The following is a 25,210-nucleotide window of genomic DNA, read 5'->3' as shown; positions in this document are numbered from 1 at the left end:
CTGTCGATGAGATTAATGTAATTTGTTGCCCTATTCTATTTTTTGTAAAAGAATGATCAATTGTAATTCTTTGTTTTCCTCTATGGTTACTCGAACTCCCGATCTAATGATTAGAAGGGAAGTGTCTTATCAACTAAGTTGTACTTCGTTGTCGTGTCGTTGACAAGAAGCGGTGTTTGAACTCTATCGTGAATCATGGCAATGGCAAGCAAGTTTCTGTGGATTTTTATTTACATGAAACTTACAAATACACAAGTTTACATCAACATCGAGTAGTATATCTCAAACTCGAGTTAATACTTTTTCATCTATTTCACAAGTGTGGCGCCAAGCATGTGGTGATCTTGAAGTCAAGAGTGGCCACATTTGGTTCCTCTCTTTCCTGGCTTCCCTCACGAAGGCCCTCGAATGCTGCCTTATCACTTCGTGCACGGCCTTCAAGTAGTTGCTCGAGTCGTGGTCCCGCAGGATCGTGCCCTCGGAGCCGTAAGCGGTGGGGTCGCTCAACGTCTCGAGGGGGTGAGGCGAGTTAAGGAACTCCCTAAACGCGCGCTTGGTTAGGGAGGCGCTGCCATTCTGCAGCTCGTAGAGGGCGCTGCCCGCTGGAAGCAACGGGTGGGCCGGAGACGACTTCTCGTGTGGCTGCAGGATGAAGACCTTCCCAATGGGAGTATACAACACTTTCTGCACAAATCAACCAACACGAGTCAGAAAAAAAAATACTCATATCTTATCAATCATGAAAAGTAAAACGTTTTCTGCCTTCTTACATTCTTGTTGAGACACGGATGGGAACGGAACGTGCCACTGAGACGCTTGAGCAGCTGCGCCACGTAGTTGGGGTAGTTGCAGGAGAAGGCCCTCGGGACGATGTCCCTATGCATCATCACGCAACGGACGTGGCTCTCGTCGAGACCTAATTGCTCGAGGATCTTGTGTCCGCCACAGAACACGAACGGGGACCCGAATGTCACCACCGGGAGGAGATTCCGGAGCTTCACTTCCTTCCTCGTGAGGAGCATCAAGTTCACGAGAAGCGCGAGGCTGCCGCCTAGCGAATGCCCCGTGAACCGGAACCTCGCCCGCTCCCCGAATCTGTTTATATGCTCTTTGATCTCCGGCATGAATTGATCATATATCCCCTTCGCTGCTTCATAGATTCCTCTATGAACCAACACATTTGTTCCCTGTTGCAGTTCATCATTTTTTGTTAAATGTTTCATGTTTGAAAGAATCATTCATTAATGAATTAATTCAAATTCAAACATACCTCAAATTTAGTTGGTTCGAAGAAGAGATTCGCCTGCCAGGATGCCAATGAGTCTGATCCCTGCAACAGACGATCAGAACATTTATTTTCATAATTGATAAGATGCATGATTGATTGAATATTTTTTTTAATCATTATTAAGATACCAATGAGATATCAATAAAACAAAATTAACTTTTTTTTTTTTATCTATACGGACTAATTCTCAAAAGTAAACGCCCTCGTGTTTACCTGGATGACGAAGGAGCGAGTGTATATGTCGAGATCATCGCACACGAACCACTCGCACGGGGCGGAGTGGAGCGACTGAAGGTCCCTCGCCGCCTTCTCCTTCTCCTTCTCCCCCGCGGCCACCAGCGCCGTCATGGTCGACGCGGCCACGCACGCCGCCCTCTCGGACTTGTGGTTCCTCGGCTCGTTCTCCTCCGCCGCTTCCTCCACCGACCCATCCTCGCCGAGCTGCGGCTCCGAGCCCAGCGCGATGAGGTGCTTCGCCCGCGACTGGACGTACGACGCGGCCGTCGCCGCGATCTCGTAAGCTGCCGACGACGAACACGACGCAACCTCCGCCGACGACGTCGACGATTCCGCTCGCACCGAATCCGGCTCGACTTTGTCTCTGATCGCCGCCGCCGCCGCCTTCTTCTCCAGAGACGACGTCACGAACTCGAGCCCGTAATGCCGCCTCAAATCCTCCCTCTGCAACACAATATATTAATTAACATACATTATACTTAATTATTCAATATTTTGGCTCAAATCTCATATTCAATCAATTCGATTACCCACCTTCATGTCTGGGATCACATACGCCATGTTGCACAGGAATGCAAGCTGCGCGAACATCTTCGTATCCGACCACGAAACGTGCCTCAGCAGAGACGAAAACGTCTCCTTATCGACGGCCGTTTCGCCTCCGCCTTCGTCGTCGTCGTCGTCGTCGTATTCGACTTCGCAGCCCTCGCCGACGTCGACGTAGCTCTCGACGTCGTCGTTTTTATTCCCCTTCCACTTATTCCTGAGCTCCACGATCATCTCGATCCAATTGCCCCTCTTCTTGATCTCCATCTCATCACGATCACGATCACCGTAGTGATCGTGATCGTGATCGTCGATCCTCTTCAAATCCGTCTCCTCTGGATCGAAGAGGAACGACTTCAGCGTCTCCGGGATCATCGCTCCCGGAGACAGCTGGATGTTGAAGAGGCCGCTGTGGGAGCGGCTGCTCTTCAGGTTCGGCTGCACCTGCAGCGACGCTCTGATGTGGTTGTCGGAATACGACCGCCGCATCATGCCGCGTCGCTGCAGGTCCTTGGTCGAGAAGGAGCGGCGGAGGCCGCCGACGCCTCCGTCTCGCGCCGTCGGGATCTGAGGTAGCGCCGCCGCCATAACACCAAATGTTTTTTTTTTTTTTTTGATGTTATTAAGATTGAAGAGTGTTGATTGATGACAACATGAGGCCTGAAATCACACAAGAAATGGGAAGGCCTTCTTAAAAAGAAACCTCAAAGTGACAAAAAAACTCCTCCTCGTTAGCAACGAAGGAGGGAACCTTGCAAAGATGCTGTTTGATTTTTTACGTGTTCAAGAAACTATATACGTGTGTTTGGTGCAGCTATTGACCAAATAATTATAAGTAAAGCCCATCTTACAATTAATTCATTTCATAGGATATTAACATATCATATATAATTCTCTCTCTCAAAAAAAAAAAAAAAAACATATGATATATTAACTAATCTGCATTTGCATATGTATGACATGTGTACATTAATGATGATTCTGTAATGCATATTTGAGGTGCATCCATTTTAATTGTAATTGAGAAATTTTAATTATAAATTAATATATTACAATTGAACTTAATTAAAGGAGTAATGGTCTGTAAGTACTCAAACTTTTTCTATATTTTCTAGTTTTGCACTCCAATTTTAAAATCAGTTTATAAATACTTGTATACGTTGCATTCCTTTTGATTTTGCACATAACGTAGTTTTATCCACAAATCGTTGCTGATATGGTAGCAGAATTGGCATCCCAAACCCTATAATTATATGTTTATCCATTTTGATTGTAATTAAGAAATTTTAATTATAAATTAATATATTACAATTGAACTTAATTAAAGGAGTAATGGTATGTAAATACTCAAACTTTTTCTATTTTCTAATTTTGCACTCCAATTTTAAAATAAGCTTATAAATACTTGTACGTTGTATTCCTTCTGATTTTGCACCTAATGTAATTTTATCCACAAATCGTTGCTGACATGGTAGCAGAATTGGCATCACAAACCCTATAATTATATGTTTATTTAAGATCTCATATTGATAATAAACTTATCTGTTTTATTATGCACTTCAAATTTTCTTCTCAATTCGATTGTTATGTCAGCAACGAATTAGGGATAAAAATTTGTTGGGATAATATTAGAAAAGATATAAAATTTAAATATTTATAAGTAGATTTTAAAATTAAAATGTAAAATTAAAAAATGGAAAAAATTTGAGTATTTACGTATATATCAATGCAATTAAGTGGATATATATATTTTGTACATTCGAATGCATACAAATTTTTTATTGTATTCTTATGGAATAAAAGAAACAAGATTGAAGTTGGGAGGGAATATAGGATCTTGGGGGTGATGATAACAGTAGTAGATGAATTGGAGTGAGTGAAAAAAAAAGGATTTAATTGTCTATGTCACATAAAATTGGAATTGTGGTCCACGATGGCTTTGTGGGCATCAAAAGTTTGTCCACTTTAACATAGTTATTTCAGTTCTAGATTAATTAAGTTAAAGTGTAATTAAATCTTGATATTAATTGTGAAGGTATCTAGCTCAACTCCCCAACTTACAAAATAATACTCAAAAGAAAAGGAAAATTTACCCTAGATAGTGGATATATACTCTTCGTCTCAGTTTTTAATATCATACAGATTTTAATAAAATGATTATATATACTGTTGTGAGTGGAATAAGTATGAGAATTAATATTAAAATGATTAAAGTAGAGTAAATGTTTCACTTATTTTTATTATAAATAGAAATAAATATAAAAATATGAGACGAACTAAAATAGAAATATGAATAATAAAAATTGTGATGACAATCTTTCAAAAAAAAAATAATATTGTGATGACAAGCAAGTTTCCTCAAATAATAAAGAAATTACCAACATCCCACATTCCCACCCACCCCAAGAGAAAAAGAAACAAGAAACTCATTAACGTGTAGAAAAATGATTTTTCAGACATTTCTGGACATGAAAACAAAATAATATAAAGAAATTAATTTTCACTTTTGTTCGAAATTAATTTTCTGTAAAGAAATGAATTATTAGTTGCCTTTAACGAGTTACAATTAAGTGCTCGATTCATGCTAATATAATTTGTGGGCCAAAATAAAAATTTATTTTAAAATATAAACTAGGAACTATTAATGATTTGATATAATTATAAGTTTGGATTCCTCGAAATTTCTTTCAAATCAAGTTACCTAAAACGTGTGGCTATATAGCAGAAAGAAAAAAATTAAGAAGCAAAGAAATATGTGAAACTCTTTCTTGAACGTTTAATTCTAAGATATTATTGCTTGCTGTTTCCGCCCTATTTCACAACAATAATATTTGAGGTGCATTCATTAAATATAAATGAAACCTATAATTTTAATCATAATTAATATATTGAGTTTTATAATTTAAAATGCATTACGGTGGGACCTTTATAATTTCATTTGTAAAAAATGCCGTATCCTTAACTAAAAAAAAAAAAGAATAATGTCCGGAATATTACTTGATATTGACAGATAAGTATAAAGTCCTATTTTATTGAGACTAAAGATTAGATTGGTAACAACATTTTTTTTAATACGGTAACAACAAATTTATAGTTACAAATTCTATCGTCATTTACGAATAAAAATTATGGTACAATTAATTTCCCTCTCTAAAATAAAATAAAATAAGAGGACTCCTAATAGCACTCTCAGTCTCCCAGCAGAAATCCCAAAATTATGCATTTATGCTCCTATATTCCTCCCTAAAGTTTCCCTATTTAATTTTAGGATCTCGATTTTATAAATGCATACATCAGATCTCCTATTTTCTACATAAAAACAATAATTATGTGTGGGTCCTATTAATTATAAGCTTAAAATAAATTTAGGATGGGTGTAAATTTAAAATAGGTAGGTGTAAAAATTTTGTGGGCCTCATCCAATTTAAGGGATCTACTGAATGCATTTTTTTTATCTCATTTTCAATTGTTTTAGCCTAAATTTAGAGTTAGTGATGCATTTAGCCTAAATTGTTTTATCTCATTCTCTCTCCCGATATATCCTGCTAAGGTTGGTAACAATAAATTTATATTTAATGATACAATTAATATCTAACTATATTATCATAGAAGTTAATATTCCTTAAAAAGGGTATATACTCAATAAAAATGAATAAAATATTTATTTTTTTGTCAGAAAAAATTAAACTATTATTTAATTAGGGCAAACAAAATAAAAATCGAGTCCATCTTAGTAAGACTTCTAGGAGTATATTACAACTTAAATTGTTTGCTAATTCGATCCCCATTAATTAGGATTTCTAGCCCAAGAATATTGGGTTCAACGTTGATAGCGATACAAATTCTTGAGATTCACGAAAAAGGTTTCCTCCCAAGAAATGTGTCAATGCCACAAGAATTTTTGACAAAATTTTGCAAAGAACGGAAATTCCAATGAAATCACATTAATTAATTAACATTAATTTCATTTAAATTTAAAAGTATGGGCTATTTTTTGGGGTGGGTGGGTGGGTGGGGGTGGCTACAAATTAAGTGTCACCATCTCAGTGAGTCGATTATTTTTTTTGTTCACATTCAAAGCTTGACCAGAAATTAAATAATGACAAAAATTAACTAAGATGACGGTTTGTAATCATGTTTAAGAAACAATTAATAAACTAAGACTTTTTATATGTCTCATTCTAATATATATTTCAAACATGACCCTCACCGCAAATTAAAATCAATATTAATCGTTATATAGTTTTCCCACAAGCAAGCACAAAGGCATTCATATATATGCATGCGAAAATAAAATATTGCATTTCATTTCATGCCCAAAATGTAACACCCATGAGTAAGCAATAACATCTTATTAATTACAAACTACAATAATTAATTAAATTATAACTAACTTAAGAAAACAGAATCCAAGAAACTCAAAAAAAAAAAAAAAAAGGCTTACCTTGAAAGTTGAGGTTTGTGCAGAAAATTAACCCTTTCATCTCCTCCCACAATATGAGTTTACATATATATATACATATATATATAGTTGTATGTAGATATATATATATATAGAGAGAGAGAGAGAGAGAGATTCAGCTGTATGTAGTTGTAGTAATGATATATGCAGTGGGTGTTAGATCTGGAAATGGCTGGCTTTAAATACATGATGCATGTATTGTTGGGGGGAATCTATTTGGGGAAGAATCAACTCACATGCTTTGCCACCTTTTGAATCTTTGTTTTTAATCCCATTTTTGCCCATTGTCTTTTAATATTATACCCTACATGTCCTTAAATGATGATTGGGGCACAACACCACAAAATCGAGGTTTTATTTATGTATGAAAAAAGAAAATAGTTTTTAAGCGAGAGTTAATAGTGTTTTATGTTCTGAATTTTCAAATTTTTTTATAAAACATCTCGAATTTTTGCTTCTTTTAAAAACTCTAAATATATATATATATATATATATATATATATATATATATATATATATAACGCGTCATGCTATACAAAATTCGGTGACTGACAAAAAATTCAAACTTTTAGCATTTTCAGCAATGGTTTTTAATATGGTTTTCCAACTATGGTGTCCCTAAAATACTTCATCCAACGAGATAAGCCATCTTTTCGTCGCCAAATTTTGTATAACGGGACATTTTATAGAAAAAATTAAAAATTCGGGATCTTTTAGAACAAAATAAAAATTCGGAACATTTTATAAAAAAATATTGAAAATTCGGGACATAAAGTACTACTTAATTAATATTAATTAATCATATATCATAGCCAGAAGTTTGAATCCCTCTTATTAAACTGGCATCTTTTATGTTATAAACTTTCTTTTTATTTTATTACTAATTACTAATATGCAATGCGATTGAGGGTGATGGATTTATATGGACATAAATATATACACATATGCATGCATGCATATATATAAATGTAAATGGATATGGTAAATACATATTATATATTTTATATATAAATTGATGTGTGATATTCAATATTGTTTATGTTGTTATAGTGGTGAAATTACAATTAATTGATGGTTCGCTCTACCAACCAGATTGAAATTAATTATTCACTCATTCATCACCAATAAATTAAAATCACATAACTTCTCATATGGTCGCACTAATTAATTTATTTCCTCCAAAATCACCCCTTTGTCCTTAATACACTTGTGAATTTCTTCAAATAGATAAATATTTATAAGATAATACTTAAAAAATGTTGAAGTTTGACTCCTATACATATAATACTCGTGTATTAGTTAGTGATTCTAAAAAAAAGTATATTAGTTAGTGAAATTATTAGCTCGTTTCTTTTACTCTCTATAAAAGATGTTAGCACTCATGAATCTATCTTGTCACAATTTCAAATGTTCACATAGGTTAATATTGTAGTATTAATTATTGAATTTGACCCGACTATTATATACTATTATATACTACTCTCTCCATCCCAAAATAAGTTTCTCTTTGGGGACGACACGGGTTTTAAGAAAAAATGGTAAAGTGTATTGATAGTATAGTAGAAAAAAAAATATATTATAATTAATATTGAGAGTGGTAAAAAGATAAAAAAGTGTTATACAGTATTGGGAGTGGTGAAAAAGTGAAAAGTAAGAATAAATAAAGTATTATTAGTGGTGGGGTAGTTGTCAAAAAATGAAAAGAAAGAAAGAGAAACTTATTTGGGGAACGTCCCAAAAAGGAAAAAGAAGAATTTATTTCAGGGACGGAGGGAGTATGAGGTAATTAAGCAAGCCATAGGTCCCAATAGGTGAGTTGGTAAATTAGCAATAATAATGATAGAAATAATTGAAGTGTAGATGAAGAAGGGCAATTTAGTCAAGAAAAGAGTGAAGACATTTGTGTAGGGGAGGGAGGTAGGGACAAAATAGTAAATAGAGGAAAGTGAGAGGAGAAGCCAAATGTGCGGCTGCATGGAGTGGTGGCAACACCTCTCGCCGCCCAAATGGTGCGCAAGTGGGCAATTCCGCCTTTTCCACTTCTGATGCTCAATAATAATTAATAAAACCTACAAACAAAGTAAATTTGATTACTCCAATCATAAATATATATATATATATATATATATATATATATATTCTCTTTGTTGATGAAATATTTTTTTCGATGAAACAGACAAAAAATTTAAGAAAAAATTAGTTGTGTATTTGATGAGTAGAAAATTTGTCCCACAAATTAGAAAAAATTATGAAAATTAGCAAGTTTTTGTGAGTTCATTAATGACAATATGTGTGAATTTAAGGGTGATAGTTAGCGAGACTATGGCCAGAAAAAATGAATGGAAAGATGTTTTATGGACGAATGACAATGAGAAATGAGGAATATGTTTCGTGGACAGAGGAAGTGTAAATTTGTGTGCTTTGAATTATTTTTGGGGATTTAGCAGGTTGTAAGGAGCGGTTCAAATGGGTTCAGTTATATATAAAATTGATATGAATTTATTACAAAATTAAATTACTCTCGTCCACGATAAGTGTGGTGTGGATGAAATGACACAAATTTTAAAAAAATATTAGAATATGTGTATAAAATGGAGAAAGGGTCACACCAAATTAATTTATTAAGTAATTAATAAATGATTTGTGATATAAATTTTTTGTAAATATTATGTATGAATGAGGTAAAATATAAGGGTGTATAGCCTAAAATGAAAAGATCACATTTATTATGGGTGAACGAAAAAAGACCACACTTATCGTGGACGGGAGAGCATGAATTAGTAGTTCAAATGAGTTCACTTAGATATTTTATAAAATTTATATGAATTTGTTATGAAATATTAATAATTTGTGGGTTAAACGAGTCCTGCGTGTACATACTGTATAAAAATAGTTATGAATTTGCTATAAAATACTAATATGAATTCGTTGTGATTTTCACAAGACGAGTTTTGATAAATTATTTTTTGTCATCTAAATTAAATTAATTTTTTGTCACCTAGTTTGATTAAATTAACCAAACTTAAACTCTGAAATCACATTTACAATATTTGGCTTGTCGAAGTTCGTTAAGATCAATTTCAAACGAAAGAGAACTTTTTGAACATATTCAAATTTTAAAACTAGCAAGCTCAAATTCCCTTAATTCAAACTAGTACAAGGGAGAGGTTCAAGAAAGAATCATAAATAAAAAAAGAATGGAGAACCATTTTCAGCCATTCGATTATCAAGATCTACGGTGGATGTATCATCTTGTTGGATGAATGCAGATCCTGGGTTCGAATCCTGAAGGGAGCAATTTTTTTTTTATTTTTTTGAGTGCATTAATTTTTTTAAGAAAAAGTCACCTAAAAAACAAGGAAAAGAAAGCAAAAATATATCTGGTCCACTAATCCCAGCTTAAAAAAAAGCCCATATTTTGGGATTTTGTATTTTTTGGAAAAAGTCGCATTTGAGGCCCAAATTTCTAAAACCCACTGACAAAGACCAGTAAAAGCCCAATATCAACTTCCATTCCCAACCGGAGCGAAGACCGATCCGTGCGTGATTCGTTGTTTCATCGGCGTAGATGGCTAAAAAGCGAGAACGCCGCGCCGGAGCTCGCGCCGACGCCCAGTCTGAATCGTCTCAGACGGCCGGCGCCGAAAAATTCACTGAACCAGATCGCAGACGCATAACCACCGCGACGGTATTATTGCTCGTTGTAGTTCCTTTCGTTTCCGTAGTAGTATACCGTATACTGCACGCGCCGTCTCCGACTACCTCCGACCTATCGTATGTCTACCGCCGAGGCCTCGTTACTGAGAAAATTGACTACCGCCAAGTTCTCCAGGTACGCTTAGTGATCTGCTTTCGTCTAAGCTCTGCTTTGTCTGGGAATCTATGTGTGCTGTTGCTTTACTAGCTTTAATTGTATCGCGTTTGAAATTGAGTGATGGTTTTGTTAAATTTAAGAAATTCAGGAGCATACGATGACCTCGGAGAATTCGTCTCGAAGAAATTTTGAAAATCCTGTGCTCGCCTACATTACTCCATGGTATTAGCTGACAGATGATTTTGATTTGTATACTTGTGAAATACTATGATTTCTTCTATTTTTGCCTAACTTTTCTGTAATATAAGTTCATAAATATGTGGTAAGTTCAACAAAATACACTCTGGAACATGTTGATATGTAATTTATTGAAAAATCCTTTATAAATTAGTCAAAGAGTTTTCATTTTTCAGCAAAATTGTGGTTGCTCATAAGCACTTATATGTGCAGGAATTCGCAAGGGTATGAAATGGCAAAGAAGTTCAGCAATAAGTTTACTCATCTTTCCCCTGTGTGGTACGAACTAAAGAGGTACGTATGCACATGATTTTGCACTTGTCAAGTTCCAACCTTGAGATCGTTTGTCGAAAAATCCCGTCTTGTTATGTTTAACTCTTACTTAAGAATATGTATTCAACAGATAACTATCTTCATTCAATTAGCTTTATTTTTCCCGTCTTGTTATGTTTAACTCTTACTTAAGAATATGTATTCAACAGATAACTATCTTCATTCAATTAGCTTTACATAGTGGTGTCAACGTGACTCCCACTTAGACATTGCTTATTGATGCTCCAAAGATGAATTAGTATTGTATGTTTCAAGTCCTTTGTAGTTTTGTAATTGCATGCGAAATTTGGTATAGCAAGGGATTTGGTTGATTGGTACTGCAGTTTGCTAATTTACCCTAACCTAGCTGATCCTGGCAGCCAGGGAACAAAATTGGTTCTGGAAGGAAGACATAATGCGGATAAAGGTTGGATCGCAGATATCAAGAGGACTGGAAATTCTCAGGTTCTTTTGTTGTTCCGACTTTGTTAGTTCATGAATATATATAGAGTGACTCGGTATATATTATTAATATCAGAACTGCGTCGTGCAGAAGAAAAAATTATTGACTAAAACATGAGTGTTTTTCTCGAGATTGAGTTTACAAACTCATTGTTTTTCTGCGACATGATATTTTAATTGTTGTCATGGCTTTGGCTATCTTTGGTAAATCACATTTTTGACTTTACTTGTGCAATAAAGGAGAGCAATTAACCATTTGGGCTTCTCTGCTTGCCACAATTAGTTGTTAAACCCACGGGTTCCAGTTATAATCTACTTGATTGATTTCTACAATTTATAGGACAATCCTATTTATGACTATGATCTTCAAAAGCTTACCTACTTGGTCTAGGATCATCCCCGCTACAACTTGTCCGTTCTTAAACTAATAGTAGCACCTTTACATCCTTCTTAGGTGGCATGAGGGGATATTGTTAGTTCTAATATAATTCTACATAAAAAGCCAGTTACAAATAGCTAAATCTACCGTGCATAAAACACGGCTGAGAAAATGAGGTATCTCAATATCTGCTCTGGGAGTCATCTGCTTAGCTTTCTGCGAGAAGACTCGTATTAAAAGCAGCCTACTAAATTTTTTGGATCTAATATAAAAGAACTAGATATATTTTTTCTGAAAATTGGGACATAGCAAATTGTTTTATACTCCTATGTGTTAAATTTTTATAACTGAGTCTTCCTTTATGTTATGGTGACTAGATTTTACCTAGGGTTGTTTTGGAAGCAACTCCTCTGGATCTGCTGAAAAAGAAAAAACAAAGGGAGAAAGCAATCATTCTTATTGTGGCAGAGTGCAAGTAAACCATTGTCCTTTCTCTCTTCCCCTCGTACATACATGGTCATGGGTTTGAACTGTATTGAAGCTGCACCTTCTCCAATCTCCATTGACAATATCTTCTATTGACTCCTGCCATAGGGAAATGGGATATGATGGTATCGTGTTGGAGTCCTGGTCAAGATGGGCGGCCTATGGAATTTTGCATGATCCAGACATGCGAATTACAGTAAGTTGGGGATTGTTTCTTACATTGCTTCTCTTGAAATTTTAGGTCATAAATGTAGCAATGGTTTGGCTAGCAGGCCTCATCACCTATGACTGAATCAGCTTTTACTTTGCAATCCCAGGCTCTGCAGTTTGTCATCCAGCTCGGACAAGCCATGCATTCCGTGAGCCTGGACCAGCATAAAGGGCAGAGATTGCAATTAGTGTACGTCATAGCTCCACCTCGCTCGAAAGAGTTGGAAGAATATGATTTTGGCCCAGAAGATCTTCGAAGATTGAGTGATGATGTGGATGGCTTCTCTCTGATGACTTATGACTTCTCAGGTCCGCAGAATCCAGGTCCAAATGCACCTTTGAAGTGGATTCACTCTACCTTGCAACTTCTCCTTGATGCCGCCAGCACCGATGGTCGTCAGAAACTAGCTAAAAAGATTTTCATCGGCATCAATTTCTATGGGAACGATTTTGTTGCGTCTGGAGGTAAATAAGTTGATTATTTACAACATTCAATCTTCATCACATTTTATGCATGTTCTAACGTTGCTGCTGCTTCTTATCCTTTGCATCATCCTTCCGACTTAGTAGAAATTCATTCTTTATAAATGGAATGTCATACAATAACGTCGATTTCAGGTTTAGGCGGCGGACCCATCGTGGGAAGGGAGTATCTATCTTTGCTGGAGCAGCACAGGCCCCAGCTCCAGTGGGAGAAGAACAGCGAGGAGCATTTCTTCCTGTACGTCGACAATCAGGACGTTAGGCACGTCGTGTTCTACCCGTCGCTCATGTCAGTCGCGACGCGGCTGCAGGAGGCTGCTTCCTGGAATGCTGGCATCTCAATCTGGGAAATTGGTCAGGGGTTGGAGTATTTCTTCGATATCTTGTGATAAATCTATTTTCTTTGTAAATCTCCTTCTGTTTTGAACGGGTAACAAAATTTTGAGTGTGAAATTTCTGTTATAACAAATCTTAGAAGGGGAAGTACCAATTTCAATTACTTGTAAATGAAATTGAACCATATCAAAACATGACTATAGAGGGGAAGTACCAATTTCCCCAACAAGTTGCATTTTGATGTACTACATGGCTTTCACAGTTGTACAATCTGCCTTCAGAGTAGTACTGCAACATGATCAAGAAGAATTCAAGATCTCTCCAAAAACTTCTACGAAGTTCCTCAGCCACACAACCACAAAAAGGCACTAAATCGAATACCAACCTCTTATCAGACACGTGGCTGGCAATAATTGGCTCTCACTTCCAATCCCCTGCCATGTCAGCACCATTCCCCACTCAAGACCCACCCCCCCAAAAAAATTTCCACCGTTGAAGCAATAAAAAATTCATCAAAAAAAGAAAAAAGGAAAACTAATACAGTATATCCCAACACAGCATATGAACCAGAAATATCAGCTTTATTACATCCTCAACATCTCATGGTTTTCATGTCTTGAAAAACCTCAAAGGGAAACAGTGGCAAATGGAGGCCCTCAATGCAGCAGGCTTGTCTCCACTCTCTGTTCTTGCAAAAAGATCAAAGCCCAGAAAGCATTTGTCAGCAGCCACCATTCCTCAGTTGAAGAACCAAGCACTCTCCAATCCCACTGAGAAGAATGCTGCCTTCTCTGTTTCAAGAAATCTGCAGTGTGGTTTGGTGGTCTTATCCTCAGTTATGAACTCCGGATTCGCCAAGGCGCTGACGTACGAGGAAGCCCTGCAGCAGTCAGTGGCCTCAGGATCAGACACTGCAGCTGGAGTTCTTGACACTGTCATCAGTTTTGCAGCCGAGAATCCGTTGATCGTTGGCGGCGGATTGGTGGTGCTGGCCGTGCCGCTGGTGGTCTCTCAGCTGCTCAGCAAGCCCAAGCCATGGGGAGTGGAGACTGCCAAGAATGCTTATGCAAAACTGGGTGGTGGTGGTGGTGGTGGTGGTGGTGATGATGCCAATGCTCAGCTGCTGGATATACGAGCCCCGTTGGACGTCAAGGAAGGCGGCAGCCCGGATATTCGAGCCCTGAAGAAGAAGCCGGTGGCGGTCCCATACAGAGGTGCAGACAAGCCCGGATTCTTGAGCAAGTTGTCTTTGAAGTTTAAGCAACCAGAAAACACCACTTTGTTCATTCTGGACAAGTAAGATTTTTCTGACCTGTTTTCAGTATTCATTTGGCGTTTACTTTTGAGGATTAGCCTATATAGATAAAAACAGTACATGCTAATTCCTAGATAATTTCTATCTTTTGAGCTAGTTTTGCTTGATTCATATCCCGTTGAAAAGGTGGGATTATAGTTTGTTTGTTGTGTTGTGTTGTCTCCAGTTTTAGATATTAGAGAGCTTTTCACATTTCTTGATATTACTAGTCTTTTAATGATGAATCTAAGCTCACGTTTGGTTGGGTGTTTTTAGAGGTTGGAAAGGGATTCAATTAATTGAATCCATTACTTGTTGTTTGGTTTGGGTAATGACTTAACCATTAGGGTAACCCAATCACCCAATTTGTTACCCCTCAAAATATAGGGGAAACAAAAGAAAGGGAATCCCTTACTAATGATTTATTTTCATTGTTAAACCAATCACTCAATAAAAGTAATGGTTATTGTTACCATTCCACTCTTTTATTTGATTCCATTCTCTTTCCATTCCTCTACTTGAACCAAACGAGCACTAAACCTTAATCCTTGAAGACATGTAGGAATATGGATCTACAATAGTTGTTAGGACTCTAAAACCAAGATGAATCAATATTAGCTAGCTGAGATATTGTGGTGATAGTCAAGTAGAGTGAACAATGTCAATAATGTTGAGATGCTTCTTTGATTGTTCGATAATACTGCTGAGATAAAATTCATTTTTAAGGTGTCCAATTTTATTTTATTTTTCTGAATTGTGATGAAGCCAGATTTGATGGAAACTCTGAACTTGTGGCTGAGCTGGTAACAGTCAATGGCTTCAAAGCTGCTTATGCCATCAAAGATGGTGCTGAAGGACCGCGAGGATGGAAGGTTTACCCCCCCCCCCCCCCCCCAACCCCCACCCCACAACCCATTTTCCTCTTCAGTTGTTTGAGTTCAGCAGATGAAACTAACAGATAAATGCCAACTTGAGCAGAACAGTGGCCTTCCTTGGATAGCTCCGAAGAAGACAGTGGGCATCGACCTGAGTGGTCTCACGGATTCGTTTGGGGTAAACATCTCAGTTGCTTACTCTTTGGTGTTCTTGAAAGATTCAAATTCAAGTAGACTCTTATGCTGTTCCAATCATGCTACTGTTTCTAACTTGACTAAGTTTTACCCCTTAATGAGCTGCCTCGGATTTGCAGGACGTTTCTGAAGCCGTGCCTCTAGCCCTTGGCGTTGCAGCTGCTGCTGGTCTTGGACTATTAACCTTCACAGAGGTACAAAGCCTCGGATTTCAACCTCATTTCGAGTGTTGACACGTCTCGGATTCACCTAACGTTAACGTCTCCTTAAAAACAAAATTTCAGGTAGATACAATCCTCCAGGTCTTGGGATCAGCTGCTCTTGTTCAGCTTGTGAGCACGAAACTCCTGTTTGCAGAGGTATGAATGTATGCATTTCTCGTGCTTCAAGTCTCGTAGTATTTCCAAAGTCTCGACTACAAACACGCCCCCTCGTCTCCACCCTGCAGGATAGGAAGCAAACTGTTCGACAGATTGAAGAGATCTTGAACACGAAAGTCGCTGCAAATGAGCTTGCTGGTGATATACAGGTGCTAATGTAGTCTTATAGTGTATTGTCACATCTCAAAAAACTCTCAGCTTCTCTCTTCTTCATCTTCTTTAACATCTTCCATTTCCTCGAATCTCCTCATCCAGAAAATCGGAAAGGCTCTTCTGCCACCGGTCATCTACAACAGCAAAGCCCTGCCTGCACCAGCAGAGGCACCAGCAGAGGCGGCCGCCCCTCCCCTAGCAGCCGAGGCAGCTCCAGAGATCAACTCTGTGTCTAAAGCAGAAGTTGAAGAAGAATCTCTTCCTGCTGCACCTCCGAGGCCTCTTTCACCATATCCTAACGTAACCACTAGTTTTCCAAAAACGCGTCTATCTTGATCCTAACCTCTGTAGTGTAGGCAGAGGGGTGATCACATTGAGTTATCTGAGCATCTCTCTTGTTTGTTGTTTTGCAGTACCCCGATTTTAAGCCCCCGGCATCACCAATACCATCGCGGCCATGAAGGCTGCATCGCGCAAGAAATCAAGCGTTGGGGAGTCCTATAATCCTCTCTTGCAAGAGTGTTTTTGAGCCTGCATAAGTATATGTGGAAGAGGCATATTGTGTTGTGTTGTTCAGTAGATTTTGTGCTGTAGTTTTCATTCTCATTCTTTTTATTTGTAGTAACTCTTTTGAGATTTCTAAGTAGTTATGTTTCAATGTAATTTGTACATGATATATTAGAGCTTCTCAATGTGAGCTTTAACAAAGAAGTTATTATGATAAAATATTACATTGTTTTAGTAAGTATAGTATCCACATTAATTGCTTAACATTTGAATTTATTATATATTCCTTTAAATATAAATATATATGAAAAATATGAGAGAATATAATACATTTGTTTTAATAATTACAACATCCACATTAATTGATTAACATTTTATAACGATTATTTTTATCTTATTTCTCCTTAGTTAATTTTCAATGTTGAATTTGAGTCAATCATCTAGTGAAATTAATTTCAAAATTGAGTGACAATTTTGTAATTATAATAAAATTGAAGGCTTATTTATGAATTATATTTTTTCTATTTATTTTCTTTTTCTTTATCTTCCTATATTTTTGTTTTACTTCTTTCTAAAATTATGAAAATGACTTTATTAATTTGAAATTTTTTTTCGAATAATTCAAATTTCAACCGAATAAAGTCATTAAAAAATAACTTTATTAATTTGATTTTAAAAACAAACGGCATCAGTCGAATTTTGGATGTAACACTAATTAAAACTAATAATCTGCCAATGAAAAGTAAAATTTTATTGTTGTTTTTGAAATTTATGTTGAATTCATCAACAATTGTATAATCCATTATTTATTGCTTTCTGCTGAGCATCATTATTGATATTACTTTTATTTTTATTTTTTCTAGGCGCCTTGATTATATATTTAAAACAAAATAGCAAAACTCAAATATGAAGCGAAGCGGGAAAACAATTTATGTAGAAAAAAAAATTATCAGTGCCAAATTCTTGATGAAAAATATTAATGGCGAGAGTCAAACAGAGCGCCAAGAAATCCACGAGCCGGAAATTCTCCCGTGAGCACAATTTTGCTATAAGCATTTCTCTGTAATTTTTGCTGCATTTTTCCATTTGTGAAACCCTAACTTCGAATTTTTGTTTATAATTTGTGAAATCTGAGCTGCAGAAGCAACTCCGTCAACTTCAACTCCACAGGTACGGCGTAATCTGTTTAATGTAATTGTTTTACGTTTAATTTTAGGCAATACATTGTTGCGCTGTTGAATTTCCAAAAAATTATTATAATGTTAGGCTTTGAATTTCTCTAGCAGTCTGCTGCGAGAAGAAGCCCTCGGACTGGCACACCATGTACGTTTTCCTTCTCCGATGATTTTTGAATTCTTCTAGTTTGTTGCTTTCGAATATGTGGCTTTGAATGGTTGTGTTGGTGAGATGTAGCATACTTCAATGAGGTGCATTTAACATGGTATTTTGTGTGATACATTGTTTATCTCAGCTAGGACTGAGGCAGGAGCAAAGAAAAAGCGCCGGAACCGGCCGGGGACGGTGGCTTTACGTGAGATAAGGAAATATCAAAAGTCTTGGAATCTTTTGATCCCTGCTGCTCCATTCATTCGAACTGTAACGTCACACACCTGTACATACTCTTCGATTGACTTTAATGTTTACATGATGTTTAGGCTATTATAAAAAATATGGTGCATTTTGATTAGCTGATTATAGGGTTTGTAAATGGAAATTATACATTGTTCAATTTGCTAGTCATTTGGGTGTGAACTTGGCATATTTGTCAAGCTACTCTATCTTTGTCATTGAAGTTGAAAATTGTTTTTTAGTCTGTTGAATATCGCGTTAACCAAAATTAGACTAAGTGGTTACTTGGGGAAAATGTAGATGACCTATGTTAAAGAACACTCCTCATTCTTGTTCTATGTTCATGTTTCTTCAGTTGCAGACTGGATTTGCATATCTTAGGTTCAACTTAAAGTAATTTGTTTTTGTTGCATCTGGGAATAAGTTTTGCTTCAAATAATATAAAACCAGAAATTTATTGTCTCAAAGAAAATGAAAACTCTTTTCTTTCTTGAAATTGAATTCTTATGTCCTAGATTTGTCCTTCGCTTGTCCCCCTTCAACAAGATACTTCATTTTAACAGCCCCAGTTCTTATGTCCTAGATTTGTCCTTCGCTTGTCCCCCTTCAACCAAAAATATATTGCTAGTGATGATACCAAACCAGTGTTGGTTCACCAGCTTAGAACATGTCAATCTGCGCCCCTCAGACCACTCTAGCTGTGTTCTCTTTTTTCTTTTCTTTTTTAATGTTATATTTCTTTGCTTGTCAAAGTTGGAGAAAGATAAATCATTTTCACCTTCTCCTTTAATTATTTCAGAACAATTTAATTGAAATCTTGAGATACCAACAATGTCCTCTTGTTTTCCTTTTGCTTGTTCTTGCTGGTCTCATGCTAGTCTTTGTGAAACTTAGGGGGGGTGAATAGCTGTTGCTTCATAGATTATCCAAATTTTCTTGCTTAATAATTCTCACAAGTCTCAGCTAACTAAGCCGAGCCAAGATCTTAGCTAGACTATGACTTGATACTTTGTAAATCCTTGTTGAGGACTACAATTGATTAGGTCAACACTTCCATCTTGGTTGTTGATATATTTACAGAGTATTGACTATTGGGATTATAATATGGAAACATGTGCTCTGAGTCACCTGCTTCTGAGTTTTCCAGAAGCACTTAGTCAAAACTTTGTGCTCAGTATGATGATATGAAGTTTTGAGCATGTTTTGGGGAGTGCCTTGGTAAGAGCAGTTTCTAAAACCTATCAACATTATAATGTTGGAAACTCAATATCTAGTTATAAATCTCATAAGCAAAATTGAAAATATATAAAACATTCCCAACAGTTTTATGCCATTCACAGTGCATTTTTTGATTACTTTGAACACATTTAAAAATTAAGGTAAATCAAAAAATTTGGTTCTGTACAAAGTAGTTCTGCTGAGAACCCTGTTCCAAAAGTCAAATGTTATGCAGACAACATGATGCATGTTTGGTGCTTCTCATATGCAGTAGCATGATTTGTTAAGTCATTTGCAGTTTCTATAGTTGTGTTAAAATCACATGTACGAATTTTTACAGCAGTTCCATGGTTTCGGAAGCTTTTCCCTGCATGGCGCTGATTATTTTTTTTGTCACACGTTCTCTAATGTAACAGGTAAAAGAGATCAGTTTCCAGTTTGCTCCTAGCGTTGGACGTTGGCAAGCAGAAGCCTTAGTGGCTCTTCAGGAGGTAGTTCATTTTTATGACTCTGATACTTAAATCTCATTGAGAATTCTTTGGATGGTTCCAAAATGGCACTTCCACTATATGGTCAATTAATCTGATTATTGGAGGCAAGGCTATAATACTCTTCAAGAGATTGTGTCAGTCATTAAGCTGACAAAATGATTTCTAACTGTAAATCCCAACTAGATATCACACTTCGTTCCTCTTCAAATTTCCCTTCACATTGATCTGATGAAGTGTAGCAATTTTTATTCTGGCTGTCAGAAATTTGAAGACTTTTCATCACAGCCATGTTATTGTTGAATGTCTATCTATTCCCGTTCTCATATGCAAATGCTTCGACCAGCTTTTGTAATCGAGCATGTTTGGCAATGTGCATTATGTTATCACTTGATTCTAGTAATATATTTTTTCATTAGTATTGTTTGCCTGATTAAAAAAGCTCTATGATATGCATATTTCCAATTTGTTGTTAGAGCTTATATATATATCTCAAACATTATAATTCAAAGAGTTGTTTGCATGAAGAAATTATATCTAGCCCAAGAACTATTAGGTAGTTGATGTTCCTGATGCTCACCATACGTTCTCTCTATATTTGCTGTTCTAGGCTGCTGAGGATTACATAGTTAAGTTGTTTGAAGAGGCAATGCTATGTGCGATTCATGCAAAGCGCGTGACTCTAAGTAAGTTCTACTCCTTCAGTCTATGTTATCTTCAATTTTGTCAATTCCTGCAAGTGATGTGGCCTTGCATCTACGTTATGTCTTGAATTTATGAGTTCAACCTGTCACGCGGTCTTGAAGAGCATTTTATATGTTAGTGTTCCTGATTTTTGAAAGTTATTTTCATCAGTGAAAAAGGATTTCGAGCTGGCCAGGCGAATCGGAGGTATTGGGCGGCCTTGGTGATATATATCAACTATGCAAAGATGAGTGTTGCAACCTATTTGACTAACTCCGGCTTTGGTAAATAGTAAGCATCAATTCAATGTGCAAGTGCATGACATCATCATTAAATTCTCAAATAGTTAGCTGCTTGTGATGTTAAAGAGTAGTTGCATCAAGATGTAGGCAAAAGATGTTGCTAGCTTATTCTTTGTTTTTGGTAGACTGCATTTATCTCATCACTCAACTCCCCTAATCTGTATGACCTCTGTATAATTGCATTCTTGTGTCATGTAAAGGGCTATAATTGCAAGAGGATACCTGAATTCTTCCCTAATTTGTTGATAACATGATGTTGTTTGTGTTTTGCTTTTCTTATACAAGTGGTTTATTTTGGCAAAATCCTCCCTAGATTGTATCATAGTGTCCAATCATGTTATTTGATTTCTGCATTGATTTGACAAGCTTCATCCTTGAATAACATTGAATTTCCAAATCATTGCATTAAATTGTTCCACATATAGTATCCTCAAACCATATTTCTTAAGCCAGTTAATTGGTCATAAAGAAGGATGGCACGAGTTTTAAGAAAAGTTTGTTTATTTAGTAAGTGGAGAACGGGATGCATAAATTAAAAAGTAACGGGTTCATGAATGATAAAAAAAAGTTAGGATATGTATTTGGGATTCCAAAACCTAAGCTGCGGAGGAAATTATTCCAATTAAGAGTTAATTAAAAATTATTAATGTCAATTATAATTTATTAATTTCGATTAAAAATTACAAATGTCAATTAGTATTTGTGCCCCGTGCAATGCATTGAGAATGTTATTATATTTCTATATTTATATAAAATAGATACCAACTCAATTACCATATTTATAATTATAATGAAAAATTGATTTTAACTCAATATATTTGAGCTGAATATTGAAAAATAAATAAATAAGAATTCACAATAATAAAAAATAATAATATGAAAAGGCAAAACAAGTTAAAAAAAATAAAAAGAATAGAAAATAATTGAAATTTAGATTTATTCAGAAAGATAGGAGAGGAGAGATTTTTTTAAAAAATTTTAATCTTTAAATAAATATAACTTTTATATTTTAAATCAAATTTACATAAAATTTTCAAATTAAAGTTTTTATTGTGATCTTTTATTTTATATGCATATATTAAATATTTTATAATTAGTCGAATTTCACAATTTCGAAAAGAAAAAAATACAAGAATATAAAGAAAAAAGAAATAAAAATAAAAGATGTAGGTCATAAATAAATAAACCGCCAATTTTATTATAACTACAAATTTTTCACTTAATTTTAAAATCAATTTTCAATTAAAATCTTAACTTTTTAATATAGTATAAATATTATTAATCGGCATTTATTGAATAAGAAATGTGGGGTTGGGGCCGTTGGGCTAAGAGCACACAACACGTGCTGTGGTGCAGTGACGATTAACGCACATAGTGCCCATTCCCATATGAAATTGGAATTCTATACTAAAAAGGGTATCTCTAATTTGAAATAAAATTGAAATTAATTTTAATGAAATCTTTATAAATTAAAGAGAAATTAATGTCATAATTTATGAAAAATTAAAAAATTAATATGTGAAAATCAAATTAACAGTATATTAGCTCCTCACTAACTACATGTTGGCTTAAAAGAAGCGCACTGTATTAATCTACGTTAAAGACATACCGCAAATATATAATCTAATAGCACAATCATATACTCTCTCCGTCCCATTATTGATGGCGTGTTTTTTTTTATTGGATTGTCACAAATATAATGGCATGTTTTCATTTGAGTTGTCCCAAATATAATGACATGTTTCCATTCTGAGCTAATTGGAGTTGCAATTAACAATGTCACTAGGGCTTTATAAAGATACTCCTAAAACTGAGATAAGAAAATTAGGGTTTCTCAACCTCTCTCTCTTCACTCGGCCCTCCATCCCATCATTGATAGCGTGTTTTTCTCATTGGGTTACGCTCCTAACTATTCATACTCATAAGAACTAGGCCATTAATAGCGGGACAGAAGGAATATAAATTGAATCACCACTTAAGTCTAGATAGAAAAGGTCAAAATTAACTATTTTTTTTTTTAAATAATGACATGTATTCCAATTTCACAAATGTATGGATAATAAGATCCTCCATAATTGCACCTTACTGTCGGATTTGAATTCACGATGTCTAATAATTTTAAAACTAAAATTTCTAACAATATTTATGGCGGACTTAAATGCATGATGGTTGCACTCAAAAAGGAAAAGAAAAAGAAAAAACCAAAAATTCTATAATAGAAAACACAAATTTATGAGTGAAAAACCAAAACTTCTATAATACATAGTCATATTGTGATTGGCCATAAATTAGTTAAGTAGAAAAAATATATTTTTTAATTATTTTTTTCAAAATAAAAAAGAATTTAATTATTTATTGTATTTTCCACATTGTAGCCATTTTTCTATTTTTTACAATTTATTTTATTTATCTACAAAAATTTAAAAATTGCAAAAAAAAAAAAAACTAACTATAATATAGACAATATAGTAAAATAACCACTTTTTTTCTTATTTAATTAATATGTGGCTCGCCAATCGGCAATCGCCACAATATGAACCAAAACATTTTTAGTGGGACCAAAAAAGATTTATTGTAATTTTATTGTATGATTTGGAGACCAAACAGATTTATTGTGTAAGCTAATTCTATTAATGAATAGAGTTAATGGCAACTTATTTGAAATTTGATTCGAAAAAAGCTTGTTCGAAGCTCGATTCGATAGTAAACGTATCAAATTCGAATCTAATTTCAAGCTCAATAATTTTATTGAGCCGAGCTCGAGTCTGGCAGCACTTGTAACACCCTAATCTAATTAAGGAGTTAAATATAAAATTTAAATAAATATTTAATGCGGAAGTCTTTTAAAATAATTTAAAACTCACTTTTAAAATAAATATTTTCGAAAATAATTTTAAGAAAAAAAAAACCTTTAAATAAAATTGGTTTTTAAAGCACTTTTAAAACGATTTATAAGATATCAAAAATTTTCAATAATGTATTCAAATATAAATCTTGATTTTGAAATCATAAATTTAACAACTTTATTTTCAAAGCACGACATGAAGATGTCAGAAAAATAATTAACTAATTAATAAAACTTGTACTAAGGAAAAACTCTAAATATAAAATAATATCTTTTTAGCAGCGGAAAATATAACAAAATAAAATCTTTATATAATTAAAAATTATGTATGTATCCATGTATATATTTTCGTAAAGATATAAATTCTTAAATAAATATTTGAAATGAATTTAAATATAAATTAAACAAGTCATGACATTAAAATAATATAATAACATTTATTTAAACAAATCACACACAAATCTCAAATAGTATAGAATTTCAGAGTTTACATAATCAAGAGATATCACATGAAATAACATAATATGTTTTAGGAAACATTTATCTTTAAATAGATTCGACGCGCCCATTCGACTCTCCACGCGCCTCCGATATCAATCACCTGAAACTGTTGAATATGGGATGAGCATACAGGGTACACTCAGTGTGGGAACATGCAATAATTGTCCATGTTAATAAAATGGTAACACATATTGTCATAACGTAACATAACTTCCATACGCACTGTGGCAACTCCAAGGACTTTAATGTCCCGGACCCTATATATGGATCCCTGGCGACAATATAATGGTTTCAACCCTGTAACATGAAATCGCATTGTGGCATACCAAGGACGGTGAAGTCCTGGACCAATTATGCTGGCCCCTAGCGATAAATATTTTTACAACACATACGGTAAACACATAATATTAAAATGGACAAATATTAACCACGTGCATGTACTGAAATAAATCCCACACCTGGAAATTTAACTTGAACTTGAACTTCAACTTGAATGCTAACTTGAGTAATACAATTAAAATTCATATCCTAGTCGCGCCGCACCTAGTCAGATAAATTCAAATAATAACATATAAGGGCCTATTTGAACTATAAAATAATTTAAACTTTATGAATTTATTCTATAAGATAATGTAGAAATCATTGGTTTAATAGTTTTAAATAATAAAATATTTTCTTGTAAAATAAATTCAACTTAATACAAAATTTTGAAATCATATTAAGAATTATTACTACCATAATTTATTGGCTAATCATTTCAAATCCACAATAAAAATAAGCCCAAAACATTATTAACCCACTTTTAAAAGCCCATTCCCATATCCATTTATCAAGAGACCCTAAGCCCACCACTCTCCAACTTAATTTAAAACTCCACACACAAATCACCAGCACACTCACGCACCCTGCTCCAGCAGCCCTCCTTTTTCCCTTCTCCCCCTCTCCCT

At 34.9% G+C, this 25,210-nt stretch overlaps 4 protein-coding genes and 1 long non-coding RNA gene across 8 annotated transcripts; 3 read left to right on the top strand and 2 right to left on the bottom strand.

Moving 5' to 3' along the window:
• Positions 1 to 202: 202 nt before the first annotated feature.
• On the bottom strand, positions 203 to 6,653 carry LOC131020797 (phospholipase A1 PLIP1, chloroplastic). 2 transcript variants are annotated; one of them, XM_057949821.1, is made up of 6 exons: positions 6,516 to 6,653; positions 2,060 to 2,731; positions 1,502 to 1,969; positions 1,271 to 1,330; positions 771 to 1,187; positions 203 to 684 (listed from the first exon to the last, which is right to left on the bottom strand). In XM_057949821.1, exons 2-6 carry the CDS (start codon positions 2,657 to 2,659, stop codon positions 283 to 285), a joined length of 1,947 nt encoding a protein of 648 aa, XP_057805804.1. In that variant the 5' UTR covers positions 2,660 to 2,731; positions 6,516 to 6,653; the 3' UTR covers positions 203 to 282. The 2 variants fall into 2 exon arrangements, with proteins under 2 accessions (XP_057805804.1, XP_057805803.1); XM_057949820.1 differs by lacking the exon at positions 6,516 to 6,653 and having other exon boundaries at positions 2,060 to 2,864.
• A 3,363-nt stretch (positions 6,654 to 10,016) lies between these two features.
• LOC131020795 (uncharacterized) lies at positions 10,017 to 13,385 on the top strand. Its single transcript, XM_057949818.1, has 8 exons — positions 10,017 to 10,365; positions 10,496 to 10,569; positions 10,798 to 10,878; positions 11,277 to 11,361; positions 12,115 to 12,212; positions 12,332 to 12,419; positions 12,541 to 12,898; positions 13,052 to 13,385. Exons 1-8 carry the CDS (start codon positions 10,102 to 10,104, stop codon positions 13,303 to 13,305), a joined length of 1,302 nt encoding a protein of 433 aa, XP_057805801.1. The 5' UTR covers positions 10,017 to 10,101; the 3' UTR covers positions 13,306 to 13,385.
• Positions 13,386 to 13,591: 206 nt separating this feature from the next.
• On the top strand, positions 13,592 to 16,894 carry LOC131020794 (rhodanese-like domain-containing protein 4, chloroplastic). The gene is made up of 8 exons (XM_057949817.1): positions 13,592 to 14,548; positions 15,316 to 15,418; positions 15,525 to 15,599; positions 15,736 to 15,810; positions 15,901 to 15,975; positions 16,065 to 16,145; positions 16,252 to 16,449; positions 16,563 to 16,894. The coding sequence occupies exons 1-8, from the start codon at positions 13,899 to 13,901 to the stop codon at positions 16,608 to 16,610; spliced, it is 1,305 nt and encodes a 434-aa protein (XP_057805800.1). The 5' UTR covers positions 13,592 to 13,898; the 3' UTR covers positions 16,611 to 16,894.
• A 626-nt stretch (positions 16,895 to 17,520) lies between these two features.
• Positions 17,521 to 21,220, top strand: LOC131020793 (histone H3-like centromeric protein CENH3). Of its 3 annotated transcripts, none has more exons than XM_057949814.1 (7): positions 17,521 to 17,687; positions 17,798 to 17,847; positions 17,940 to 17,979; positions 18,128 to 18,252; positions 19,860 to 19,934; positions 20,542 to 20,617; positions 20,787 to 21,220. In XM_057949814.1, the coding sequence occupies exons 1-7, from the start codon at positions 17,636 to 17,638 to the stop codon at positions 20,840 to 20,842; spliced, it is 474 nt and encodes a 157-aa protein (XP_057805797.1). In that variant the 5' UTR covers positions 17,521 to 17,635; the 3' UTR covers positions 20,843 to 21,220. The 3 variants fall into 3 exon arrangements, with proteins under 3 accessions (XP_057805797.1, XP_057805798.1, XP_057805799.1); XM_057949815.1 differs by having other exon boundaries at positions 17,523 to 17,687; positions 17,798 to 17,826; XM_057949816.1 differs by having other exon boundaries at positions 17,527 to 17,687; positions 17,798 to 17,826; positions 17,943 to 17,979.
• A 2,954-nt stretch (positions 21,221 to 24,174) lies between these two features.
• Positions 24,175 to 25,163, bottom strand: LOC131020792 (uncharacterized). Its single transcript, XR_009100771.1, has 2 exons — positions 24,722 to 25,163; positions 24,175 to 24,369 (listed from the first exon to the last, which is right to left on the bottom strand). It is a non-coding gene; the product is annotated as an uncharacterized LOC131020792 (long non-coding RNA).
• Positions 25,164 to 25,210: the final 47 nt, after the last annotated feature.

Source organism: Salvia miltiorrhiza, chromosome 4, assembly GCF_028751815.1.
Source record: "Salvia miltiorrhiza cultivar Shanhuang (shh) chromosome 4, IMPLAD_Smil_shh, whole genome shotgun sequence".
Taxonomy (NCBI): Eukaryota; Viridiplantae; Streptophyta; class Magnoliopsida; order Lamiales; family Lamiaceae; genus Salvia; species Salvia miltiorrhiza.
The sequence above is the reverse complement of the archived record's forward strand: the minus strand, read 5'-3'. Positions and strand labels throughout refer to the sequence as shown.